At 34.0% G+C, this 23,541-nt stretch overlaps 2 protein-coding genes across 3 annotated transcripts; one reads left to right on the top strand and one right to left on the bottom strand.

Annotated features, from left to right (window-relative positions):
* Positions 1-3,412: 3,412 nt before the first annotated feature.
* LOC132556431 (cerebral cavernous malformations protein 2 homolog) lies at positions 3,413-18,622 on the top strand. Of its 2 annotated transcripts, none has more exons than XM_060220845.1 (12): positions 3,413-3,519; positions 4,288-4,446; positions 4,673-4,756; positions 5,112-5,210; positions 5,618-5,702; positions 6,670-6,716; positions 7,734-7,848; positions 8,277-8,316; positions 10,245-10,377; positions 10,687-10,834; positions 11,261-11,384; positions 12,976-18,622. In XM_060220845.1, the coding sequence occupies exons 1-12, from the start codon at positions 3,466-3,468 to the stop codon at positions 13,097-13,099; spliced, it is 1,212 nt and encodes a 403-aa protein (XP_060076828.1). In that variant the 5' UTR covers positions 3,413-3,465; the 3' UTR covers positions 13,100-18,622. The 2 variants fall into 2 exon arrangements, with proteins under 2 accessions (XP_060076828.1, XP_060076835.1); XM_060220852.1 differs by having other exon boundaries at positions 3,431-3,519; positions 4,277-4,446.
* A 1,455-nt stretch (positions 18,623-20,077) lies between these two features.
* On the bottom strand, positions 20,078-23,181 carry LOC132556348 (integrin beta-1-binding protein 1-like). Its single transcript, XM_060220743.1, has 5 exons — positions 23,018-23,181; positions 22,674-22,814; positions 21,494-21,589; positions 21,055-21,210; positions 20,078-20,641 (listed from the first exon to the last, which is right to left on the bottom strand). The coding sequence occupies exons 1-5, from the start codon at positions 23,090-23,092 to the stop codon at positions 20,579-20,581; spliced, it is 531 nt and encodes a 176-aa protein (XP_060076726.1). The 5' UTR covers positions 23,093-23,181; the 3' UTR covers positions 20,078-20,578.
* Between the last annotated feature and the right edge of the window lie 360 nt (positions 23,182-23,541).

The following is a 23,541-nucleotide window of genomic DNA, read 5'->3' as shown; positions in this document are numbered from 1 at the left end:
TCTATAGAGCTAATTTAATCAATTATCGACACTGTCAATGTGGACACCCTATTGAAGACACCTTTCACTATTTCTTTGTCTGTAACAATTTTATGTTATTTTATTTCGTGAGTTAAATAGTTATATTCCGATTGACCTGCATCTGCTCTTATATGGTAATGACAATCTATCTGAACATGATAATTTTAGAATAAGTCAAGTCACTCAACAGTATATTATAGACTCTAATAGATTTTGATTTCCTTCTCTTTCTTAGATACTTTTTTTACCTCGTTTATTTATAATATTGTCGCTGAAACTAACATATATTACCGTCGATATATAATTATAATTAATGTACGTAAATATAATTATTGGTCTCTCCCGGAATGGATGGCACCATGGGTGTGTATTCAGAAGGATTCGAAATGAAGAGTAGAAAGCACTTGAGCACGGGACGTGATGAACATTAGAAAAGTAAGAAAGCAATGTACAGTGAACAGTTCATGGTGTTGTCCTTGTCTGGGAGAGACCATATTAACTATATTATCTTTATAAATGTCAGATTACAATTGTGTTGTTAGCTCTCTCCCTCTCTCTCCGATACTTTTGTGTTGTTAGCTCTCTCTCTCTCTCTCTCTCTCTCTCTCCGATACTTTTGTGTTGTTAGCTCTCTCTCTCTCTCTCTCTCTCTCCGATACTTTTGTGTTGTTATCTCTCTCTCTCTCTCTCTCTCTCTCCGATACTTTTGTGTTGTTAGCTCTCTCTCTCTCTCTCTCTCTCTCTTTCTCCGATACTTTTGTGTTGTTAGCTCTCTCTCTCTCTCTCTCTATAGATAGAGCTCTCTCTCTCTCTCTCTCTCTCTCTCTCTCTCTCTCTCTCTCCGAAACATACTTTTGTGTTGTTAGCTCTCTCTCTCTCTCTCTCTCTCTATTTCTCCGATAAAATTTTGTTTTGTATATCTCTCTCTCTCTCTCTCTCTCTCTCTCTCTCTCTCTCTCTCTCTCTCCGATACTTTTGTGTTGTTAGCTCTCTCTCTCTCTCTCTCTCTTTCTCCGATACTTTTGTGTTGTTAGCTCTCTCTCTCTCTCTCTCCGATACTTTTGTGTTGTTAGCTCTCTCTCTCTCTCCGATACTTTTGTGTTGTTAGCTCTCTCTCTCTCTCTCTCTCTCTCTCTCTCTCTCTCTCTCTCTCTCTCTCTCTCTCTCTCTGATACTTTTGTCACTTAAACATGCCAACTTGTATATTTGTTTGTACAATAGTTTTCAGGAAAGGGCTTAATATAAGTTGGCCAACTTGTGCCCAATCCCAATGTATATAGTGATACAACAAAATCCAAATTAAATGTACGCGAGACTAAATCGCTTACCAGTGTCGCGCATTCACACTGTTGTTGTAATCTGATTACCAAATAAAGTGCGTCAAAAATTCTGGTTTAAACTACCAAATTTGCATTTATGGCTTAAACGAAACTTAAAATTAATAAATAAAATGTTATATACATGTATGTCACTCGTTCAAATTACGTATTTTGGTGGTTCAGATCTTCTATTTGAACAGTTTTGTGTATGCATGTATGCATATATATATATTGTAGGATTAGCATACAGGGTGTCTAGGCTAACGTCACAACGCGCCGTGCGCGTGATTTTCAAGTCTCTGAACACGAATCACGCTTTGTGTCATGTATGATATATGTGTCACAGAAGAAAATACTTTAAAACACCAGCGGTTCAGATCACTTACGCTCGATCTTTGAAACTATGATATTTGGCATGCGAATTTCTTTAAGATTGAAATATGTAATTTATAACCCAGAGTTATGTATTAATCTGCTACAATCCGTCGATCTCTAGTTAATAACAATTTGTTTGTACTAGTGTATTTATAATATAATGTATACTTCAAACAGGCGAATCATGAATGTTGGCTCAAGATTTTATTCCTTCACTCAAGCAACCTCGTGCAACACGTAAACGTGTGTAACTAGAGGTCGTAAAAACAGAAGATGTACAGCATTAATCATGGAAGATACACGATCCAATGGTAAATTTGTGTAATACTTATTATATAGAACTTTATTCCATCTTCATGTCCATAAGGAAAGTTTTTGATTTGGGGTTCTAAATTTACATAAAGAGGTTCGATCATTTCTATAAAGTTAAATCAGGTGAGGTTCAAAATTGAACTGATATTGATATATTTAACAATATTAAATCAAAATAACACAATGATATCAGGAACGCCATATCATACGTCCCACATGATATCTAACAATATCAAAATAACACAATGATATCAGGGACGCCCTATCATACGTCCCACATGATATCTAACAATATCAAAATAACACATAATATCAGGGACGCCCGATCATACGTCACAGATGAGATTCACAATATCAAAATAATACATATTTGTATCCCCCATCCTAAAGTATCCGGGAATACTTTTTTGTCAATCAGAAATGTATTCCCCCTATACTAGGAGGGGGATACATCTATGACGGTTATCAGAATAGTATCTAGAGAACAATTATCTGAAATATTAGGAAGGAGATACATTTATGAAAGTCATTATAATAGTATTAAGGAGGTATTTTTTCGAAATATTATGAAAAGGGGCATATAATAATTCTATACTGTGTTCTTTTACTTTAAAATGTTCTGCATCTTTTTTGGAAGTCAAATTCAGTAGTACCTACATTTTTTGCCACACACGTACCTCCCTTTACACTTTATGTAAAAGGCCAAAGACCATATAGTTCCCCCTGATAAATGATTACTCAGAAATGCAACTGGTGAGAATCCATCATCCTGGAAGCCTTGAGTCCTTGACAGTCACGGCTATGTCAATGCATGTTTACACTTTCCAGACCTATTTCAACTTACTAATAAAAGTGCTGGTTTTGTTGGTTATAGAATCAATACAAATAGCAAAGAAAAGGAGACACATTCGTGGTTTGTTGAATAATATCTTAAATATATTGTTCCATAATGCATCCAGTAAATATTCACTTGTACATTGGATGTATAAATATCGATTCTTTCGATTTTAAACAAGATTCTAACATAATATTATAACGTGCACCTTTTGGAGAACAATGTCCAACACTCTTGTTTAAAAAATGTGTTTATTATACGTAACTTTTTTGTATGAAGACTGTTTTTTTTTCATAATAAGAATGTACTGAGAATAAAACGCCATTTTAAAAACAAAAAAGTCGTCAAAACACAACATTACCTTTTTCTCACTTTTATTTACTCTTCATCACCAAATTGGCGTATCTTCTAGGTTTTATAAGAGCAAAGCAGATATGTATTAGGGGAGGTAACTCGACTTATTTGGGAAAAGCGTCTAAGTGACGGAGATTTTGTTTCAGGAAACACAAATGGCTGTGATATGTTGGTAAACACGACGTGACTGAAATATATGGCCGTGGTTTGATGCTAATGGAGTTATTTTAGGTACATTTTATCCCCATTATGATGGATAATGGTGATTGGTTCTCAAAGGAAGAGTTGACGAAGAAGAGAAAGGTTAGAATTCTGAATTTTTTTTACACTTTATGTTCCTAACAAACTTTTTAACTCCCTTCTGTTAGGTTTGGAACACCGTTGGATTTGCGAGCATGCACTGAAACTTTTCACATTACAGATGGTTTTTGTCCTCAGAATTCTGACTCATTTGTGCACAGATAAGTCATATATGTTTTTTGAAAGAAGCCACACAAAATGGCAGTCACATGAACAGGATGGGCACAACCTGCATTTGTGGGTATACGTAAATAATACAGTCAACAAGTTACCATTTGAAAAATAAACACCAAAAGTTCTTTTTTTGTTTTGTCTAACTTTTACACCAGTAGAGTATAGAAAACCTGGTGGCGGATGACTTAACCTTCCCGTCCACCCCTCTTAAAAAAACCCACTAACACTCAAAAACCCTTCCAGTAGCTACACGTGAGAAGACATAGTATCATTATTATTGATTTAACAGAGAACAGTGTTGATTTTGGATGATTAAAACCTGGGATTTTTTGAAAATATATTATTACTTAATTCACAAGCAGAAATACGCAATGCACTGTGTCCATGTGTTTAATTTCCAACTTTTTGTATTTAGAATAGAATGATATTATTTCATTGGTTGTGTTTGTTTGTTTGTTTAACTGTTGATAAAGATGCTAAATAACAATTAACAAAGTAGCCTTTTATCGTAGCAGCAGTTTTTACTGTAGAACAAGTATTGGTTTAATTTAAGTGATAGAGTTTACTGTGAATAGATTGTCTGTAGTAATGTTTCAGAGAAATGATAAGTTTGGGCCAGGAGCCAGACCGCGAGATAGTCGATTATCTCGACAGGACCCAGGTAGGGGTGCAGCAAGTCAGCCCATGAGTCCACCGGACTATCCAACATCTTCAGCAGACTTTACACAGAATGACTATAAGGAATTTATTGTGCGGGTAAGATATGAACTCTTTCAGGGTTTAATATAGATTTTTGAAATATTTAAACCTACTGTGTAGGTGACTGTTGTTGATTATATTTTTCTGTAGAATTGCAGATTTTTGTAAAAGTGCAAAGAGATATAACATTGATAATGTATGCCAATAATATTCTGCAACATTAGGCAAGTAATAACACAATTATGATGGTCTATGTTATGTAGTTATGAGTTACCTGTTACAGTTTGCTGGGGTAATACATGGAGTTCCAATGGAGGTAGATGTCACAAACAGGACAGAGGTGCTGCGGATAATTGATAGTGGAAAGGTAATTTATGACTGAAATGATATTGCAGCCATTAGTAATGGTAGATCACAGGGCTGGGTAAGGTAGGGTTAAATATATTCTGTTCAAAAATATCTGTTATGTATTATTATTTTAAAAAACCCCTAATATCTCAAAATATTGTATCCTTCTTATGCTGGGGATGAGAATCATAATATGCAATTAGTGGGGTTTTTTTTTGGGGGATGATCGTGTGTCCAAGTAAGTTATTTGTGTTGTAGAAACAAGGCAGGGAGTTTTGTAGGTCCAGACTTTAAGTAAACAGTTGGTGTGTCGTAGAAACAAAGGAAGGGGATTTTTAGGTCCAGACTTTGAGTAAACAGTTGGTGTGTTGTAGAAACAAGGGAGGATCCCCTTACAGTCCAAGTTTGAGTTGGAAGTCATCCTTAGTGTTAGTAAGAGCAACATTAAGCTGCTGAAGAGCGTTGACAATGAGGTAAGAATTTTCTCTTAAATTGTATTGTCTGTAAAGCAGTATTCTCATAAATCCTGTTTATATTTATAATTGTCTGTACAGCAGTATTCTCATAAATCCTGTTTATATTTATAATTGTCTGTACAGCAGCATTCTCATAAATCCTGTTTATATTTATAATTGTCTGTACAGCAGTATTCTCATAAATCCTGTTTATATTTATAATTGTCTGTACAGCAGTATTCTCATAAATCCTGTTTATATTTATAATTGTCTGTACAACAGCATTTTCATACAATCTGTTTCCTAGCAGGCAATTTTATTTCAAAGAAAGGTTTGAGGAAAAGTACTGTTTATGAGAAGCCATGTATTGTTGATTTTTTTTTGGTTCACACTGTGAGTTAAGAATTGATGTTATTATTTTGTAGGTGCTTTTGCGGATCCCAATTCATGAAATTGCTGCCATTTGTTACATACAAGATGACCGTGTACATATATTGTCTATCAAACATGGTAAGATTTTATGTTATATAAAAGATTTACAATGTTTGTCAAAAAATAGGTCAGACTATCAGACAAGTAAAAAAGGCTAGGCTTTCAGAAAGGTAAAAAGAGTTCGACTTTCAGACAGGTAAAAAGAGTTAGACTTTCAGGCAGGTAAAAAGTGTTAGACTTTCAGACAGGTAAAAAGTGTTAGACTTTCAGGCAGGTAAAAACGGTCAGACTTTCAGGCAGGTAAAAGGGTCAGACTTACAGGCAGGTAAAAAGGGTCAGACTTTCAGGCAGGTAAAAGGGTCAGACTTACAGGCAGGTAAAAAGGGTCAGACTTACAGGCAGGTAAAAGGGTCAGACTTACAGGCAGGCAAAAAGGGTCAGATTTACAGGCAGGTAAAAAGGGTCAGACTTACAGGCAGGTAGAAAGGGTCAGACTTTCAGGCAGGTAAAAGGGTCAGACTTACAGGCAGGTAAAAAGGGTCAGACTTACAGGCAGGAAAAAGGGTCAGACTTACAGGCAGGCAAAAAGGGTCAGATTTACAGGCAGGTAAAAAGGGTCAGACTTACAGGCAGGTAAAAATGGTCAGGCAAAAGGGTAAATTTACCAACAGATTAAAAGGGGTCAGTTGAAAAGAAAAACAAAAAAAGGAAAAAAAGAGACTTTGAGAAGCATAAAAAGGGTAACTTAGATTTTCTAAACAAGTTATTTAGGTTGCCCTTTCTGTTGAAAAGGAAGGCATTTGTAGACAGTATAAAATGTGTTCTTTTTGAATGGGTGAAAGTGGGCATAATTTCTAGACCAAAGGCACCTGCTACTGTATATATTTACTGTTTATGTACCGTGATTCAATTGTGTTTGTTGTTAAGTTTACTATGGAGAATGATCTCACCAATACAATAGTCCTTTGAATTTATCAGATTTACCATTTAAGCGACAAATTCTCTCATAATGGTTATTTGTGAACTATTGATTTGTAAATTTCAGGAAATCCGGACAACTGTGATCTTGCTGTGATGTATTGTGCTAATCAGGTGAGGAGCAACCACAGATTAGGAGAGATATAGCTCTATGATAGAACATTTTCACTCTGGTATTGTTAGTGCACATATCACTGGTGTGTGTGGACCATAACTTCTAAAATAATCAAGATATTTTTATGAAACTTGCAACATATTTGCTTCACCTAAAGCTTATATACAGTGCACTGTCAGGGAATTTTGACATTGATCTTATCAAAGTACAAATCAGTGCAATTTTTTTCCAGTAATTTTTTGTGTGGGCCAAAAAGTGCATTGCTTTGGCATCAGATCATTGCCACTATGTACCTTGACCTTAAGATCAAAGGTCACATATATGCAAATTTTTAAAAATAATTTCTTGTCATGGAAATGGCTTTTTAACTGATAAAAAGATATCCTTATTTAACTTCCTGTATCCCTTTATCACTTACCGAGAAAGTGTATCTGTAGATACCTGTGTCTCATCTAACTGAGGAAGTGTATCTGTAGATACCTGTGTCTCATCTAACTGAGGAAGTGTATCTGTAGATACCTGTGTCTCATCTAACTGAGGAAGTGTATCTGTAGATACCTGTGTCTCATCTAACTGGGGAAGTGTATCTGTAGATACCTGGTTATTTGTCTCATCTAACTGAGGAAGTGTATCTGTAGATACCTGGTTATGAGGAAGTGTATCTGTAGATACCAGTGTTTCATCTGACTGAGGAAGTGTATCTGTAGATACCTGGTGATTTGTCTCATCTAACTGAGGAAGTGTATCTGTAGATACCTAGTTATTTATCTCATCTAAGTATTTAGTATCTATAGTTATCTATACCATAGCTGCTACAACTTAATAACATCGTTAATAGTAACATCATTCTAATTCTTTCACAACCAACTTTCTTTAAGAGCAACAAAGTATTTACATAATTAATTGTTGATAAGAAGAGACTCATGTTTTTGTTCACTAAAAACAAGTCTTATATATTGTAATAGGTTTATGCCATTCAGTAACATATAGTTATATTAGTTCAACATATTTTTCAGGGTCAAGCCCAGGGAATCTGTGCCTTGGTTGAGAAATGTTTTCAGATGGTTTACATAGAATTTACCATACAGTTGTTGGAGCGAGCTATTGATGGCAAATCTGTCAACTCCGCAGGTAAATTCCTGGCAAATCTTTTAGAATTAGAAATTAGATAACACATCTATTTAAAAAATCTTAATCTTAAAAGTAAAAAAACTTTTTATGAAGCCCTCAACAGAATTAGTTGCCAATGAAAAGGTTCGAAAGTGATGAGTATATGAGCTCACTTTGGTTTATCTACAGTATAATCTGAGAGATATAATTAGAGTTTAATGTGTGGTGTAATAAGTATTCAAATTGTTTCACACATCTTAATATATACCCAGGTACTTGTATTTTGTTAGTATGGTTTAATATTTACTTAAATGTCTATTTGATAAAAAAAATATGTTTATATGAAGTTTAAGTGAATGAGATGAAATATGTAAACAATGTTTGTTCAATCAATATAACTTTAATTTTAGCAGGTTTGAAGTTTAGTGTTTTTTTTTTTTTTTTTTAAGAGTCAACCATTACTTCATCAATCACAGAGAGGCCATCTTAGTAAGTATACATCAATGTCTTCTAGTATCAGAGAGGTTTATCAAAAACAATCAAATAAAAAGAAAAAATCATTACTTCATTAATGTGTGTATAAGGTATTCCTTACCTATCTGTACTATATTGGGGATAGGATATAGGGTGTTATATAGAGTATAGAAAATAGGATATAGGGTGTTATATAGAGTATAGGGTGTTATATAGAGTATAGAAAATAGGATATAGGGTGTTATATAGAGTATAGAAAATAGGATATAGGGTGTTATATAGAGTATAGAAAATAGGATATAGGGTGTTATATAGAGTATAGAAAATAGGATATAGGGTGTTATATAGAGTATAGAAAATAGGATATAGGGTGTTATATAGAGTATAGAAAATAGGATATAGGGTGTTATATAGAGTATAGAAAATAGGATATAGGGTGTTATATAGAGTATAGAAAATAGGATATAGGGTGTTATATAGAGTATAGAAAATAGGATATAGGGTGTTATATAGAGTATAGAAAATAGATATCAGGAAAAGGATAAAGGGTGGACTATAGGCTTAAGGATGTAGGTTATTATGTAGAATATAGGGTTTAGGATGTAGGGTTTAGGATGTAGGATATTATATAGAATATAAGGTTTAGGATGTAGGATATTATAGAATATAGAGTTTAGGATATATGGTATTATATAGAATATAGAGTTTAGGATGTAGGGTATTATATAGAATTATATAGAATATAGGGTTTAGGATGTAGGGTATTATATAGAATATAGGGTTTAGGATGTAGGGTATTATATAGAATATAGGGTTTAGGATGTAGGGTATTATATAGAATATAGGGTTTAGGATGTAGGGTATTATATAGAATATGGGGTTAGAGGATGTAGGATATTATATAGAATATAGGGTTGAGGATGTAGGATATTATATAGAATATAGGGTTCAGGATGTAGGGTATTATATAGAATATAGAGTTTAGGATGTAGGATATTATAGAATGTAGGGTTTAGGATGTAGGGTATTATATAGAATATAGGGTTTAGGATGTAGGATATTATTGTAGGGATGTAGGATATTATATAGAATATAGGGTTGAGGATGTAGGATATTATAGAATATAGGGTTTAGGATGTAGGGTATTATATAGAATATAGAGTTTAGGATGTAGGGTATTATATAGAATATAGGGTTTAGGATGTAGGGTATTATATAGAATATAGGGTTTAGGATGTAGGATATTATATAGAATATGGGGTTTAGGATGTAGGGTATTATAGAATATAGGGTTTAGGATGTAGGGTATTATATAGAATATAGAGTTTAGGATGTAGGGTATTATAGAATATAGAGTTTAGGATGTAGGGTATTATATAGAATATAGGGTTTAGGTATGTATAGGTTGGGTATTATAAATGGTACAGGAGAAAGGAGATACTATTAAGGGTTTAGAGTATAGGTCATAGAACAAGGGATATTACAGAGGATATAAGAATTTTTTGTGTATCAGGGTGTAGGATAGTGATATTCCAATTGAGAAGTCACAAAATGGATTTTGCTCTCATTTCTCATTTGAAAATATTGACAAAACATTAGCCTCTGTCATCAACAGTATACTACCAGGGATCCCATATTACATTACAATATTACATTATTTTGTGATTAATTGTTTTAAGTTATTGTATCTTTTATCAAATATTTGTTGCTGACAATTAATCTGGACCCCCAACCTTATTGTGACCCATGACCTGGATGAAGATGAAAAAAACGTTTTGTAGATGTTTAGGTGAATTATTTCAATTAGGGTAATTAAGCCTACTTTGAAACTGAAACATGCTGTGACAACAAGGATATCTGTTTTGGAAGTATTACTGCAGAATAAGTTTGATTTGTATGTAGAGTAATTGATTACTCAGAGTATATATGATTGCTTTCCACAGTATGTCAAACTCACAAGACCCAATCTACGTCCCCAATGGTAAGGACCCAATGCCTAAGGTCAGGACGAAAAGTGAATCCGGCAAAAGTGATACCAGCTCAAGGACGAAATTAGTCAATGTTTACATGGAAGAGGTGTGTACATACTGAAAATCTATAAATAAATTAGTCATGTCATGTTTACATGAAAATAGTGTTTGTATACACAAATTAGAGCTAAAGAAATTCATTTAAGTTTATGTGAGCGAGATGAAAATATAAAGTAAAAACTCCATCTTTAAATTAAACTTTCTTATTATTTATATGGAAGAGGTGTGTGATCAATTCTGTCTGCTTATTATTGTATGGATTAAAAGACAATTATTTGAAGAAATGGTACAAGAACTTGTCAGATATTTCAATGGTATATTGGAATTGATTGTTTCAATGTGATTTTGTTTGCAGCTTCCAAACCAATTTAACTTGGAGGAGTTGACGACATTTGCTGGTTTACTTAAAACTCTAAATGATTCCAGTTCCCACATGCCATTTCCTGACTTCTGTGAACGTGTATTTAAGTTATATGGTCCTCAAAGGAAGAATCTACTGGGAGGTAAACAACTTACTCTAGTAAAACCCCACTGCCTCAAACCTGCAGTACTCAAATACCCCCATTTGTTGAATTAATGACATCACTTCAACCTTATCCTTACACATCTTTTGTTACTGAACCATGGATTGCTTGAACTTTTATTCCTTGAGTACCCCCCATTTCTTGAACTAATATTCCTAGATGTTCATAGTGTTTTCCTCCTCAAGGTGTCATACTCGCCAAAACATTTAAAATTGAGTTGATACATAAATTACATCCACTTGTCACGTTTGCATCTCTTGATGATGTAGACAGGTCAATTTTTTGTTTCAGGTCGGTCATGGAGAGAGTTCTTTCTGTTCTGTTACTTTGCTCGTAACAAAAATACAGCCGTACCCACATTATAAATGAATTTATAATATAAATAACTTCCTGTTATCTTTATAGGTCTCTGCCCCTTTATCCCTGAAAAGGATTATCGTTACTTTGCTGACTTCCTGAAGAAACATGATGTTAAGGAACCAGAAGATGGCACTTTATCAAGCCGCAATAGTTTTCCAGGAAATTACAGGTTAGTCCAGTTCTGGTTTGCTGTCACATTATATACCTCATTGGCTCTAACGAGTCAAATGTTTAGCCCTGGTTTGCTGCTATATTGGAACCTCATTGGCTCTAACGAGTCAAATGTTTAGCCCTGGTTTGCTGCTATATTGGTACCTCATTGGCTCTAACGAGTCCAATGTTTAGCCCTGGTTGGCTGCTATATTGGTACCTCATTGGCTCTAACGAGTCAAATGTTTAGCCCTGGTTTGCTGCTATATTGGTACCTCATTGGCTCTAACGAGACAAATGTTTAGCCCTGGTTTGCTGCTATATTGGTACCTCATTGGCTCTAACGAGTCAAATGTTTAGCCCTGGTTTGCTGCTATATTGGTACCTCATCGGAATGAGTTGCTGAAAAATTTGTTATCACAAAGGGGTTCTGTCTTTTGCTATTTTCACAAAGAAAATATTTCTTTAGAAAATTTAAGAAGAAATTCTGAATCCAGTAGATGGCTTTTGAGAAAAGTACATTCTTTTCATATGGTCGGTCAAATAACTTTTTTCAGTTGTCAAACTTTTCATTCATCTCCCCTGAGACAGTTCCAGACAGCATTAGATGGATCTTTCTCAAATTTCCTATGTAGGTTCCTTTTGGTCCCTAATTGTGCATGGTTCATTTTCGGGACACTGAATGGAAAAACAACATGTCTGACAGGCGGCCATCTATTTTAGAACAAAATGCAAAATGAGAGGAGGCCATCTTTCTTTTTTAGCTGTTACAGATTTTGTCGCCTTTTCTGGAGAAGTACGGGATTGATCCTTCCAAAATTTCCTTTATGAGGTCTTCTTGGTCTTCTATGTTCTTTTACCAGTAATTTTGAGACTGATCAGAGCAAAATGGCTGACAGGTGGCCATCTTGGATTTTGGCAATTTTGTTACCTATATCTTGAGAAATACTGAATGTATCAGAAAATGGAATATTGCCATTGCTATTTCTTGGAAAGACTTTATGGATCCTTCTTAAGATTTATTTGTAGGTTTCTCTTGGTCCCTAGTTGTGCTCTTCTTCTTAAGGACTGGTCAAAAATACAAAATGACAGAGCGGCAACTTTCTTAATCTTAATTTTGTGAGTTTATAGTCATTATTTTTTGAGAGATACAAGATGGATCTTTAGTAAGGTTTCAGATGTAGATTCCCCTTTCTTCTCAGTTATGCCCCTTTGATTGTAGGGCTGATCAGAGAAACAAAATTACAGACAGGTTACCATCTTTCGTTTAACGATTGAATACAAGGTTATTAAAGAGGAATTCTCAAATTTCATAAAATTAAGAGCAGATAAGATGAAAGAAAAGAAAAGAAGGGAAAAGATTAATCTTTTAACGAACATATGATCAAACAATGGTAGCGCAAAGATCCCTGTAGGATCACTTAGTTGTAAAACCATAAAATTTTGAACCATTGAAAAAAAATATCTACAATATTGATTTGGCTTTGTGTTCTTTTTTTATAGTTCAGGTAACTCACTGATAAGTATGAGAAAGAAAGTAATATTTATCTGTGGTTTTAATTGAGATGGATATTGATATTAAATAGATACATGTTTGCTGTATTTTTCAGGAGATCAGTCAGTGATGTTTCTACAGATGGAAGTCATATTGATGACATTTTGGACAAAATCTCCACTCAGTTTCAGCAAATCGATGCAAGCATGGGTAATGTGAGCAACACTTATCTCAACTAGAGGATGAGGACTGTGTGGAGATTTGTAGCAGTAAGTGACGAGTATCGGGACTGTGTGGAGATTTGTAGCTGTAAGTGATGAGAATAGGGACTGTGTGGAGATTTGTAGCTGTAAGTGACGAGAATAGGGACTGTGTGGAGATTTGTAGCTGTAAGTGACGAGAATGGGGACTGTGTGGAGATTTGTAGCTGTAAGTGATGAGAATAGGGACTGTGTGGAGATTTGTAGCTGTAAGTGACGAGAATGGGGACTGTGTGGAGATTTGTAGCTGTAAGTGATGAGAATAGGGACTGTGTGGAGATTTGTAGCTGTAAGTGACGAGAATAGGGACTGTGTGGAGATTTGTAGCTGTAAGTGACGAGAATGGGGACTGTATGGAGATTTGTAGCTGTAAGTGACGAGAATGGGGACTGTGTGGAGATTTGTAGCTGTAAGTGACGAGAATAGGGACTGTGTGGAGATTTGTAGCTGTAAGTGACGAGAATAGGGACTGTGTGGAGATTTGTAGCTGTAAGTGAAGAGAATAGGGACTGTGTGGAGATTTGTAGCTGTGACGAGAATAGGGACTGTGTGGAGATTTGTAGCTGTATGTGACGAGAATGGGGACTGTGTGGAGATTTGTAGCTGTAAGTGATAAGAATGGGGACTGTGTGGAGATTTGTAGCTGTAAGTGACGAGAATAGGGACTGTGTGGAGATTTGTAGCTGTAAGTGACGAGAATAGGGACTGTGTGGAGATTTGTAGCTGTAAGTGATAAGAATGGGGACTGTGTGGAGATTTGTAGCTGTAAGTGATGAGAATAGGGACTGTGTGGAGATTTGTAGCTGTAAGTGACGAGAATAGGGACTGTGTGGAGATTGGTATGTGTAAGTGATAGGGGTTATCCTCATATATCTAGTAGCCTATATTGTTGGTGAAACACTACCTTCATGAGTGTGAGGAGACAGATCGAACAATGTGAAGAAGAGGTCGTCACATTGATGAAAAATTCTTTATGGTGCATTCGTAATGGAATGGTGCTAATTTTATTCAATCATATCAAATATATTAATCTGTGATTCTGTGTTGTTATTGTTGTTGGAAACAGCAAGCTGATCATTTCTGGCTGAAGATGTTCATGCAGAAGTGTAGAAGTTTCCAAAACTACAATGGAACATTGTTTTATTTCTGATAGAAATGTGTTGGAGCGTTTGTAAATTTTCATCATGATGGTACATATACTTTATGTGTATCTTTAATGCGGTTTCATTATAGTTAATATTGCTGTTTTATAGATGCACAAGATTTTCTTGTTGAATGTTTGATGGGGAGTTAAGTTAAGTTGGGCGATAGAATTATCAAATTTCAGACGTGATATCTGCGAGAGATAAAGGGACTACTTATTTCAGTTACCTCTATGAAACACCTTTAGTAAATAGACTACCGATCATCTGTCCTTATTGTTCTGTTCATTTTAGCACTTTGGTGTAGGGTTTCCTTTGGTCCTTTTTACAAATATTTAATTTTTTGAAAAGACTAAAGAAATCAGAGTGACAGGTAGCCATATGTTTGCAGTTATTCTCATATTATGAGATTCAAAATTTGTTGTCACTTATTTCAGGAAGTGTTCAACAGATATTCCCTAAAATTTCTTCTGTATGTTTCCTTAGGTTCCTAGCTGTCCTGTCTCAAACATTGTATCGGGGGTGTTAAGATTGTTATTGTTAATATACTATAATAGAATAAAGGAGATGTTATTGGTATATTGAAGTCTCCCCTCCCCCTGCATAACTGAAATCAAATGGTCCTTCTCTAATCTATGTTTACATTCCTTTTGGTCGGAAGTGGTGTTTGTGTAGTGATAAGATTGACTAGAAGAATAATTTGGCTATTAGGTAGCCTTTTTGTATTTTTGACGTCTGCAGATTGGTATAGATAGTTCTCAGGAAAGTCAGGAAGAATTGATCTGAAATTACATAAGTGTGGTGGGTTTTCTTAGCATGTAGCTGCATCTAAACTTTGAGGCAGATCCCAAGGAGAAAACAACATCAAGATTTTTTTGTTATCAAAGATTTAAAGATCAGGTCAACCTAATGGTAGACACAGGACCTTTTGACCTTTTGATCTTACTATATCATTAACTACTGATGTAAATAACAATACAATGGACATTTAGTTTTATGATTTCATTTTGTGCTGAACTTATATCACGCTGTCGTATTCTTACTCTTTTCCTCCATGAAGTCGAAAACATTTATAATCAGGCCATAAATTTTGCAAAATGTTCCATCATATTTTGATTTGGTTTTCACAAATATGTTGTATGATATTTTTGTTCAGAACGTTATTGGTTTATCATAAGATGCTGTAAGTCTGACAAGAAATGTGTTGGTTTGTAATCTTACGGTTGTGATATATTGTCAAGGTCTGTGAATATATCCCCTGTTGTGTATATATACATTGTATAAAGATATATTACCATTAAAATTATAAAATGAACCCCTTAAAATCATTGATTAGTTGAGTTTTTCTGATAAATACCATCTCCCCATCGTGACTTCATAATTAGTTATATATGTTTATATTGGTACCTGTATATTCAATATCTCCCCCCCCCCTCCCATCTCTTTTCCAACATTGCAAATACAAATCTCCATTTGAAGCCTGATAGATTTCTTACAAATAGTATTTATTTTGTCTTTATAGTTCTTCCCCCTCCCCCCTACCACTAATATATAGAAAGCCTGATAGATTTCTTACAAATAGTATTTATTTTGTCTATATACTTCTACCCCTCCCCCCACTCAGACTAGGAATATATCTGTCCTGTATCTTTTAGTTGTAAGTAGCTCCCTGCCCCAATGACCAGTCCTGTAAGAAGCAGTCATATTCTGATAACTAAATGTACAGGTATTGGATTAATTTGTTTTAAACTTGTGAGATATATTTTTGTTGTATTTTATGATAGTTGTTCTTTATCAGTAGTGCTATGAAGATCTGTTTTCTGCTGGTTTGTAATATTAATCAATACATGCACTTTTCTATTTTTATACCTGTATATGTAATATGTAGTTTGAGGTGTATCGTATACACCTTGAATCTATATGTGTTTAGAAGGTTTCCAGGGCATTTGTGCTGTACCATGTGTAGCATTATTGGTGACTCCATACATTCAAAAAGGGTAGGAGAGTGTTGCAAGCCATTACTAGGTTACTGCCAGCTATGTTTTCATATACTTTAGAGAAAATGTATTTCTCATAATTTATGATCTTAAGATTTATAACTAGGAAGAATGTTAAGTAGTAAGAAATGATAGAATGAACTTGTATTGTTCCAGTAATCATTATTGAAACAATTTATATGATCATGAAATATGTTGGACTGGCTTTGTGTGAATATGTGAACCTTAATAGAAGAAAAAATATGCATTACAAAAAAAAAAAAAATGGAATAGTACGGAGCCCGTTTACTTACATGATATATACTTATTTTATTTCGTTTTAACAAAATATTTTTTTATTTTAATGCAATATTAATTCGTTTTTTCAAAAAAATATTTCGTTTTGAAACCTTGAACGTGTCATGAGTTATTGGGTTGTTTTGGTCCTTATTGTAGGCTGTGATTATGTTTATAGTACTTAAATTTAAATTGGAAAACATGAATTATGAAAGGAAATAATTTAGTAGAGAACAGCACAGGAGTCCGCTGTCCAGGTCTTGTGATATACACACGACTACAAGCTTTATCTAGATATTAATAAATTGTGTGTCATAGATCTACATGTATAGAGTATGCCAGTAATTTTTTTCAAAATGAAAAAAAATATACCATTCAGTTGAAAATTTAATTTCAGAGTTCTGATTACATATATGCAGCTTGATGGCAATGCATACAACATGTACACATATATATAATAGGTTTTTGGTTTAGCTAAAACTGGATGCATCTCCACTCTCCTCCGTACTAACAACTGAAAACCTTTTTGCAATGTTTATTGTCTTTGAAAAGTAACTAGTTGATGTTTTGTTCCTTCTGGGTCTAAAATGCTCATTAATATTTGAACTTCTTCTTTCCTTGCTTAAATGTCTTTATTTTTCATTTTTTGATATATCCATCGATATCCATGCACCATACCAGATCCCCTGAGACTGAGACGAATGACATGTTTAAAATTTAGAATCCATCATGTCATTTTGTTTTAAGCCTAATGAAAAATAATCCTTCACTACCGCCAAACGACAATCGGCCATAGGAAAACTGAGACTTTCAGAAAGTATAAACATTAGTAAAAGAAAAAACGAAATAACATTTTGATAAAACAAAATAGTATTCAATAAAACAAAATAGTATTTCAATAAAAGGAAATGGTATTTTGAAAAAACAAAATAATATGGTGATAAAACGAAATAATATTTTGATAAAACGAAATAAAATAAGTATAGAGCATGTCGGTAAACTGGCTCCGTAGAATAGCACTTTCGTACTATTCACACAAACTTTGTCAAAAAACAAATGTGTGATTTGGGCTCAAAACCATTTTGATAAAGAAATAAGGTGAGATACATATTCAAATCACATTAACTAAACTGTATGAATGGTACATTCCTTCCTGGCCACAAGTGGTTCTATATGACCACTTTCAGCCTTCATTAGTCCCTCAAGTTTCAAAATGCATTTTTTCAATTATTTTTCATGCCCAATGACTTGAAAAGTTGTTTTTTAACAGTATATGTAAATATCAAGATCTTCAGTAGATAATGGATATTTGTATATTTTGAACAAAGTTTAGGGAAGAATTTTCTGTGTAAAAAATTACTTGGTATATAAAATGAAGCACGATTTTCCTTCATCATTATATGGATCAGATTTTAAGAAAGTTTGTCTTTAAACTACCAACACTGGTACAGGTTGTGTGTAGAGAAAGTACACTGATGGCTGAGCTTATATTTATATCCTGTATTTGAAATTTAGAAAATTTAAGCATTTTCATTGTTTGAAGTGAAGTATATATCTCTTACTATGCTTAAGGTTTAGGCACTTGTTTTGAAAATGAGTTTTGTTTTTCATTTACATTAGATGTACAAATGCTCAAAGTTACAATGTGTGAATGGGTGTCATTTTCAAAAAACTTGCAGAGAACTGAAATTGTATAAATGCACGTTTTGCTCAAATCATTACATTGGCAATTATTGATATTGTCTAATTTTCATTCCTTGAGAAATATCCAACGATAGGCATGCTGACATACTTTCTTCTTACCAATATATTTATTCAAAGTTATCCACATATGTACAAGTATTTCAATATGTAAATAAAATTAATTTTTCCCAAGGAAAATACAACTTTATATGTAGTTAGGACACTAAAAAGACAAACATTGTCAACAGGGTTGTCATACTTCTGAGTGACATAAACTGTACACATCTCACAACATTTATCCATAGCACAGAAATGATCTCAACCTGATATGGGAAAGCATTGTAATCAATTCATTGTATAAGAAGTGGCTATACTTGTACCAAAATAAAATTCTGCTATATATACTTTTCTTTTCTTGTTATTCTTTACCAAAGTATAAAAGTTGACATTTTAAGTAAAGAACTTCTGTTTTGTATACACAAGAAAAATTAGTTCCCCACCTGATGTGAAATTTTATGCCGAGAATGCACAGATGATGAATTTATGCCGGAACTAATTGTAGAAAGTGAATCTGACAGACTCTCCATGTTTACTAAGTAGTAGTGTTGGTGTTGCTCTTTCAAATAAATCTGCTGGATGGATATCGGTAAGTTTTGCTTGCGATGGTGTCACCAAGGTCACTTTCATGTAAACTGATGAAACGATAGGACTGGTTGAATTTGTAAGAGAAACATGAGGTACAGATCATGACTGAAACTGAACTGCTGAATATTTTAGCAAGCGGAGTTTGAGGGGGTCAGATGTACCTGACCAAAACTAACAGAATTTTTGCATAAAGGAGGGTTGGTGCTCACACATATTATAGCAAATGTTGTGCTATTAAATACATGTTAAATAGAGATATTTGATCAGATCACTGTTTTACGTTCGACAGGAAATTGCAAAAATGTTCCAACTTCTAGTATTTGTGCACTTGTCTATCAATTTGGTTACGCAAAAGTGACCAAATTTTAAGTTTTAGTCAGAGGTAAAAAAGTAGGTCACATTTAGTACAAGAAACACTTCCTTTGTAATCTAGATTAACCTTTACCTCAAGTATAAGTTCCAGTAAATGGAGCCCGGACAAATGTTTTCTTTGATATAGGTCAAACATCAATTATTTTGGTAAGTAACACTGCTTCACACTACAAGATAAAGTGTGGAAAGAGCAATGGACATGATTTAAATCTAAAGTCCCCTGATTCCCAATAGGGAGCTTATAACATGCCGTCTTTAAGCATTCAAAAGTTATCTTTCCTGAAGATTTTGGTGTGTGGCTTATAACTGGCTGGTAACTGGGCAATTCTCCACCTCAAGATATTCTCTTCAGACAGGAGTACTTTGTCAGAAATTCTTCTAATACAGAAACCCCCTTTAGTTACTGACCTACTGACTTTCATGTTACTAAAAGCAATGTGATGGAATAGGTATTTTTCTAAATAAATATTTTCTGAGTGAAATTAAAATTAGGATCATTTCCCCGACTCTGCTTGTTCCTGTCGAAAATAATCTTGAGTTTAAAAGGTGCCTTGCTAGTTGAGTGAAAACGGTGATGAAATTCTAAATATTGTTCCAAACGAAAATCAGAAAAGAATTTTGAGTATTTGGAGTCGACTCTTTTAGAATTATCTCTTTGCTAAAGGAATTCTGTTTTCAGATTTTTTTTGAGCCACAGCAACAACCAAACAGTAAACCGTTTACACACACAAACTTTGGTTATACATTTGGCGTTGTTCAGACAAGATTTGGGAAGAACAGACAGTATGTATGAGGTACAACATTGGCTGATATATACAAACTGATAACCACTCTACAATTGGTAACTTTAATAAAGATAATTTTATTTGTTAAATAAAAAATAGCAAACAAATGCATCACAACCGTTCATAATCTACTGTCCAGCAGTAGGGAAAGTCTTCAATGAACACACGGTGATATGTAAAATACGTTCACAGAGACACATTTTTACTACTCAGCATCTTCTTTACAAGGAAACTTTACTTGAGAAGTGTACTGGGTTGTTCAAGTATCTGTGAAAGTCACAACACCCATTACATGCATGGAACATCCTAAGGTAGTGTTTGTGTCATCACATCAACCAGTGATCTATTCAAACAAGAAAGATGAATGCAGAACTCAATTGACTATTCTTGATATCTTCAAAAATAGGATCCTTGAAACTGGTGTTTTTGATATTTTGAAAAGTAGTATTCACTGAACCAGTAAGTTTCTGTACTTTTGATGATAATATCTGGCCCAGTAAATTTCTGTTCTTTTGACGAGAATCTCAGGACAATTATCCTGACATCATGATGAAGGATTCACTGGACAGTTATAACATTGAAAATGTTCCTTAAACTTTGACATACAGCTTGGGCTTGATCCTGAAAATAAAAAACACATACTGTCCACTCAACACTGTGTGGGTAGTGAGACAATTTGTCCACTAAACACAACCTGTCTTCTTCACACCATCTTGATAGTAGGATAATTTTTCTATAAACACTGTCTTGATAGTAGGAGAATCTGTCCCTAAAATACTGACTAGTTTATTGCACCAAGCTGTCTTCTTAAACTTTAGCTAGTTATATTAACAGTGGGACAATTCATCCCTCAAAACATAGGATAGGGACCAATCTGTTTCTTCAATTACAAACCAGGTAGTATTCATTAAAATACTTTAATCTATGATGACCAAATATGGATTGTTTCTGAACATAGAAATCAATGTACAATAAATCACTATTACAATTGAAAACTAGTTTCTCAATACGGATGTTTTTGTAATTTCACTAACCTCATTTGGACACTGGAAGACGTAACACTGGTATATACATGTGTCCTTTGAGTGCTGTAGTTGTCCAATTTTAAAGGCAACATTGGGTTTACCAAAACCATCCTCATAATGCACCACTTGAGCAATGATATGGAGTGGGTGTCTCTGTAGAACCTCCTGTGTTTATACACCAAACAATATGATATACTCTACTGAACTTTTACAACAGATTTACCATCATTTATGATTTGACTTTGCAGCACTCGAAATTTTTCTAAAGATCAATTAATTTTCATGATCCAAGTAAAAATAAAAAAGTATTTACTACTAGAAAAAAATGGTGATTTGATTGTAGACAAAAGACTAGGACAATTCTATTTAATCAATCCAAGCAACTATATTTCATATAGGTATTTTGATTACAAGAAACATATGAGTCTCAGTATAGAATTTGTTTTACCTTCTTTGTGGAGTCTAACACCTTCAGACCATGTCTGGATATGGTGATGAATACTTTATCTTCATCTCTTGGTGATAGTGGAAGTTTACCATCAATCTTCAATACAAATAAGAAATCTGTTACAATTGGCTAATACCAGAGATCAGATTTAAATTGAGATAATGTAAATCAAACACACCTTCATAATAAGTAAATCATTTACTGTCATTACTTATAGGAAGCTTTTACAGTTTAAATGTTTAAATGGAGATTTTAGAATATTCATTGTTTGACAAAAAAATTCTCAAGGATAATTTGCATAGGAAATAAATCTTGTGCTCAATTAACATCTTACCTATATAGCTAAGCATCAAAGGATTTTTTTTATTTGTTGTTATTGTTGTTGTAAAAACAGTTTTAGCATTGAAATGTTAAGATTACAGTTGATGTAAATGTTATAACTTATCATAATAGAATTATCCACAGATTTTCATAGAGTCTGGGACATCTCTAGCTTAATACCTTTTGGGATTTCTCTGTGGGACTCAATTATATAGAATGTTTGACAATGTCCCTCATCAGAATTTTTGCGATGGAAATTGTCAGTCTGATATAAAGGTGTCCCAAGAAGGAATCTCAAGGGATTCATTTCTAGCTATGTTCTATTTCTATGATAAACATCGACTGTTCCACCAGTTCACATATCCCTGAAATATGCTATTTGCATAAAGTGCTCTAAGTATTCCAAATCTTCTCCTCTAATATATTGTCCATAGTCCTAAAGCAATTCTTGTTATTGCTATATCTTTGACAAATCATTTTCAAATTCCATATGCAAGTAGGTTCCCCTTGGTCCCTTGTGTTTGTTTTCCGACTGATCTGAAATTTAATATGGCTGACAAATGGCCATCTTGTATTTTGTGACTAAAAGTTTGTTATCACTATTTCTGGAGAAGTGTTGGGTGAATCATTCTCATATTAACCTTAATTGGTCTGTTTATGTATACATAGTTATGCACAGTCCATTTTGAGACAGATTCTTTAACAGTTACGATATGTTTGAATACCATCACTAATGACAGGGACGTATAATACGTCCCTGCTAATGATTAGCAGAACTAGTATCATTGTATCTTCAATTTGACTAAGATCACGCTAATGGTTTTGCTTCATTGCCTGGCAGTCACTAGTTTTTTTTTACCTGGGCTTCCTCTACCTGGTCAACCAATTGGGCCTCTTTGTCTCGCTTGCGGGATGTGCCCATGTTGATATCTCGAACAACTCCAAGGAAACATACTTCAAAATGGGCTTCCTGATTTAACCCATCTAGGACTGACACACCCTGCAAAATAAACATTCTCAATAAATCCTATAATTGTATAAAATGTTATGCATTTCCCCATTTTGTTTGCCATCTCTGGCCCCTCAACAGTCCAGAGCGGATTGAAATACATGTCGTTAACATCTAAGTATGTCGCAGCACTAATTCCGGGGGCTTTCACCCGGTGCATACCCAGAGGTGAAGTTGAATCTGAACAAACTTACCGACTTTCCAGATTCACGTCCAGTTTCACTATGCTGTGAACTTTTCGACTTTCCCTTCCCCCGGAACATATTCATCTACTTCTCCATACTATAAAATTATACTTTTGTGTTTTCGTAATCCAGAAACCAAAGACCTAGACCAACTTCGTATTTAGTTGGTTGTGCCGAAAACTGAAAATAGACTTTTTGTAGACCGGAAAGAAGTTGTAGTACGATAATTTTCGAATAAATTGTCCGGATAGACAGTGGACAAATGTCGTGTTTATCCAAAATTGCTTTCTATTTTATCTGACTTTTTCATTTTATCCTTAGATACATCGAAATTCTTAAGAAAACAATCAGTTATCAAAATGGACAAAAGTAATCAATCTATATATTTTCCGGATAATTAATATCGTAATTGGTTAAAACTATTAGAATTTATTCCGAGCTCAACATTCATATGATCATTTATTAGACATAATCCGATGGGAAAGATACAGTACTCTAGTTTTATCAAGACTTTCTTAAGACGCAAGACTTTT

This window comes from Ylistrum balloti, unplaced genomic scaffold, assembly GCF_031769215.1.
Source record: "Ylistrum balloti isolate Yb309-2 unplaced genomic scaffold, AGI_CSIRO_Ybal_v1 Utg369650, whole genome shotgun sequence".
Lineage (NCBI taxonomy): Eukaryota > Metazoa > Mollusca > Bivalvia > Pectinida > Pectinidae > Ylistrum > Ylistrum balloti.
This window is presented reverse-complemented; position numbering and strand designations above follow the sequence as displayed.

What these genes read in the sequence shown, in the direction of transcription:
- LOC132556431 (XM_060220845.1), top strand. Translation starts at nt 3,466, where the DNA reads ATGATGGATAATGGTGATTGGTTCTCAAAGGAAGAGTTGACGAAGAAG. An exon ending in TATATTGTCTATCAAACATG is followed by an intron (nt 5,703 to 6,669) that starts GTAAGATTTTAT and finishes TGTAAATTTCAG; the next exon opens with GAAATCCGGACAACTGTGAT. An exon ending in CAAATCTGTCAACTCCGCAG is followed by an intron (nt 7,849 to 8,276) that starts GTAAATTCCTGG and finishes TTTTTTTTTAAG; the next exon opens with AGTCAACCATTACTTCATCA.
- LOC132556348 (XM_060220743.1), bottom strand. Translation starts at nt 23,092, where the DNA reads ATGAATATGTTCCGGGGGAAGGGAAAGTCGAAAAGTTCACAGCATAGT. An exon ending in GACGTGAATCTGGAAAGTCG is followed by an intron (nt 22,815 to 23,017) that starts GTAAGTTTGTTC and finishes TTTATTTTGCAG; the next exon opens with GGTGTGTCAGTCCTAGATGG. An exon ending in TCTTCCAGTGTCCAAATGAG is followed by an intron (nt 20,642 to 21,054) that starts GTTAGTGAAATT and finishes TTTTATTTTCAG; the next exon opens with GATCAAGCCCAAGCTGTATG.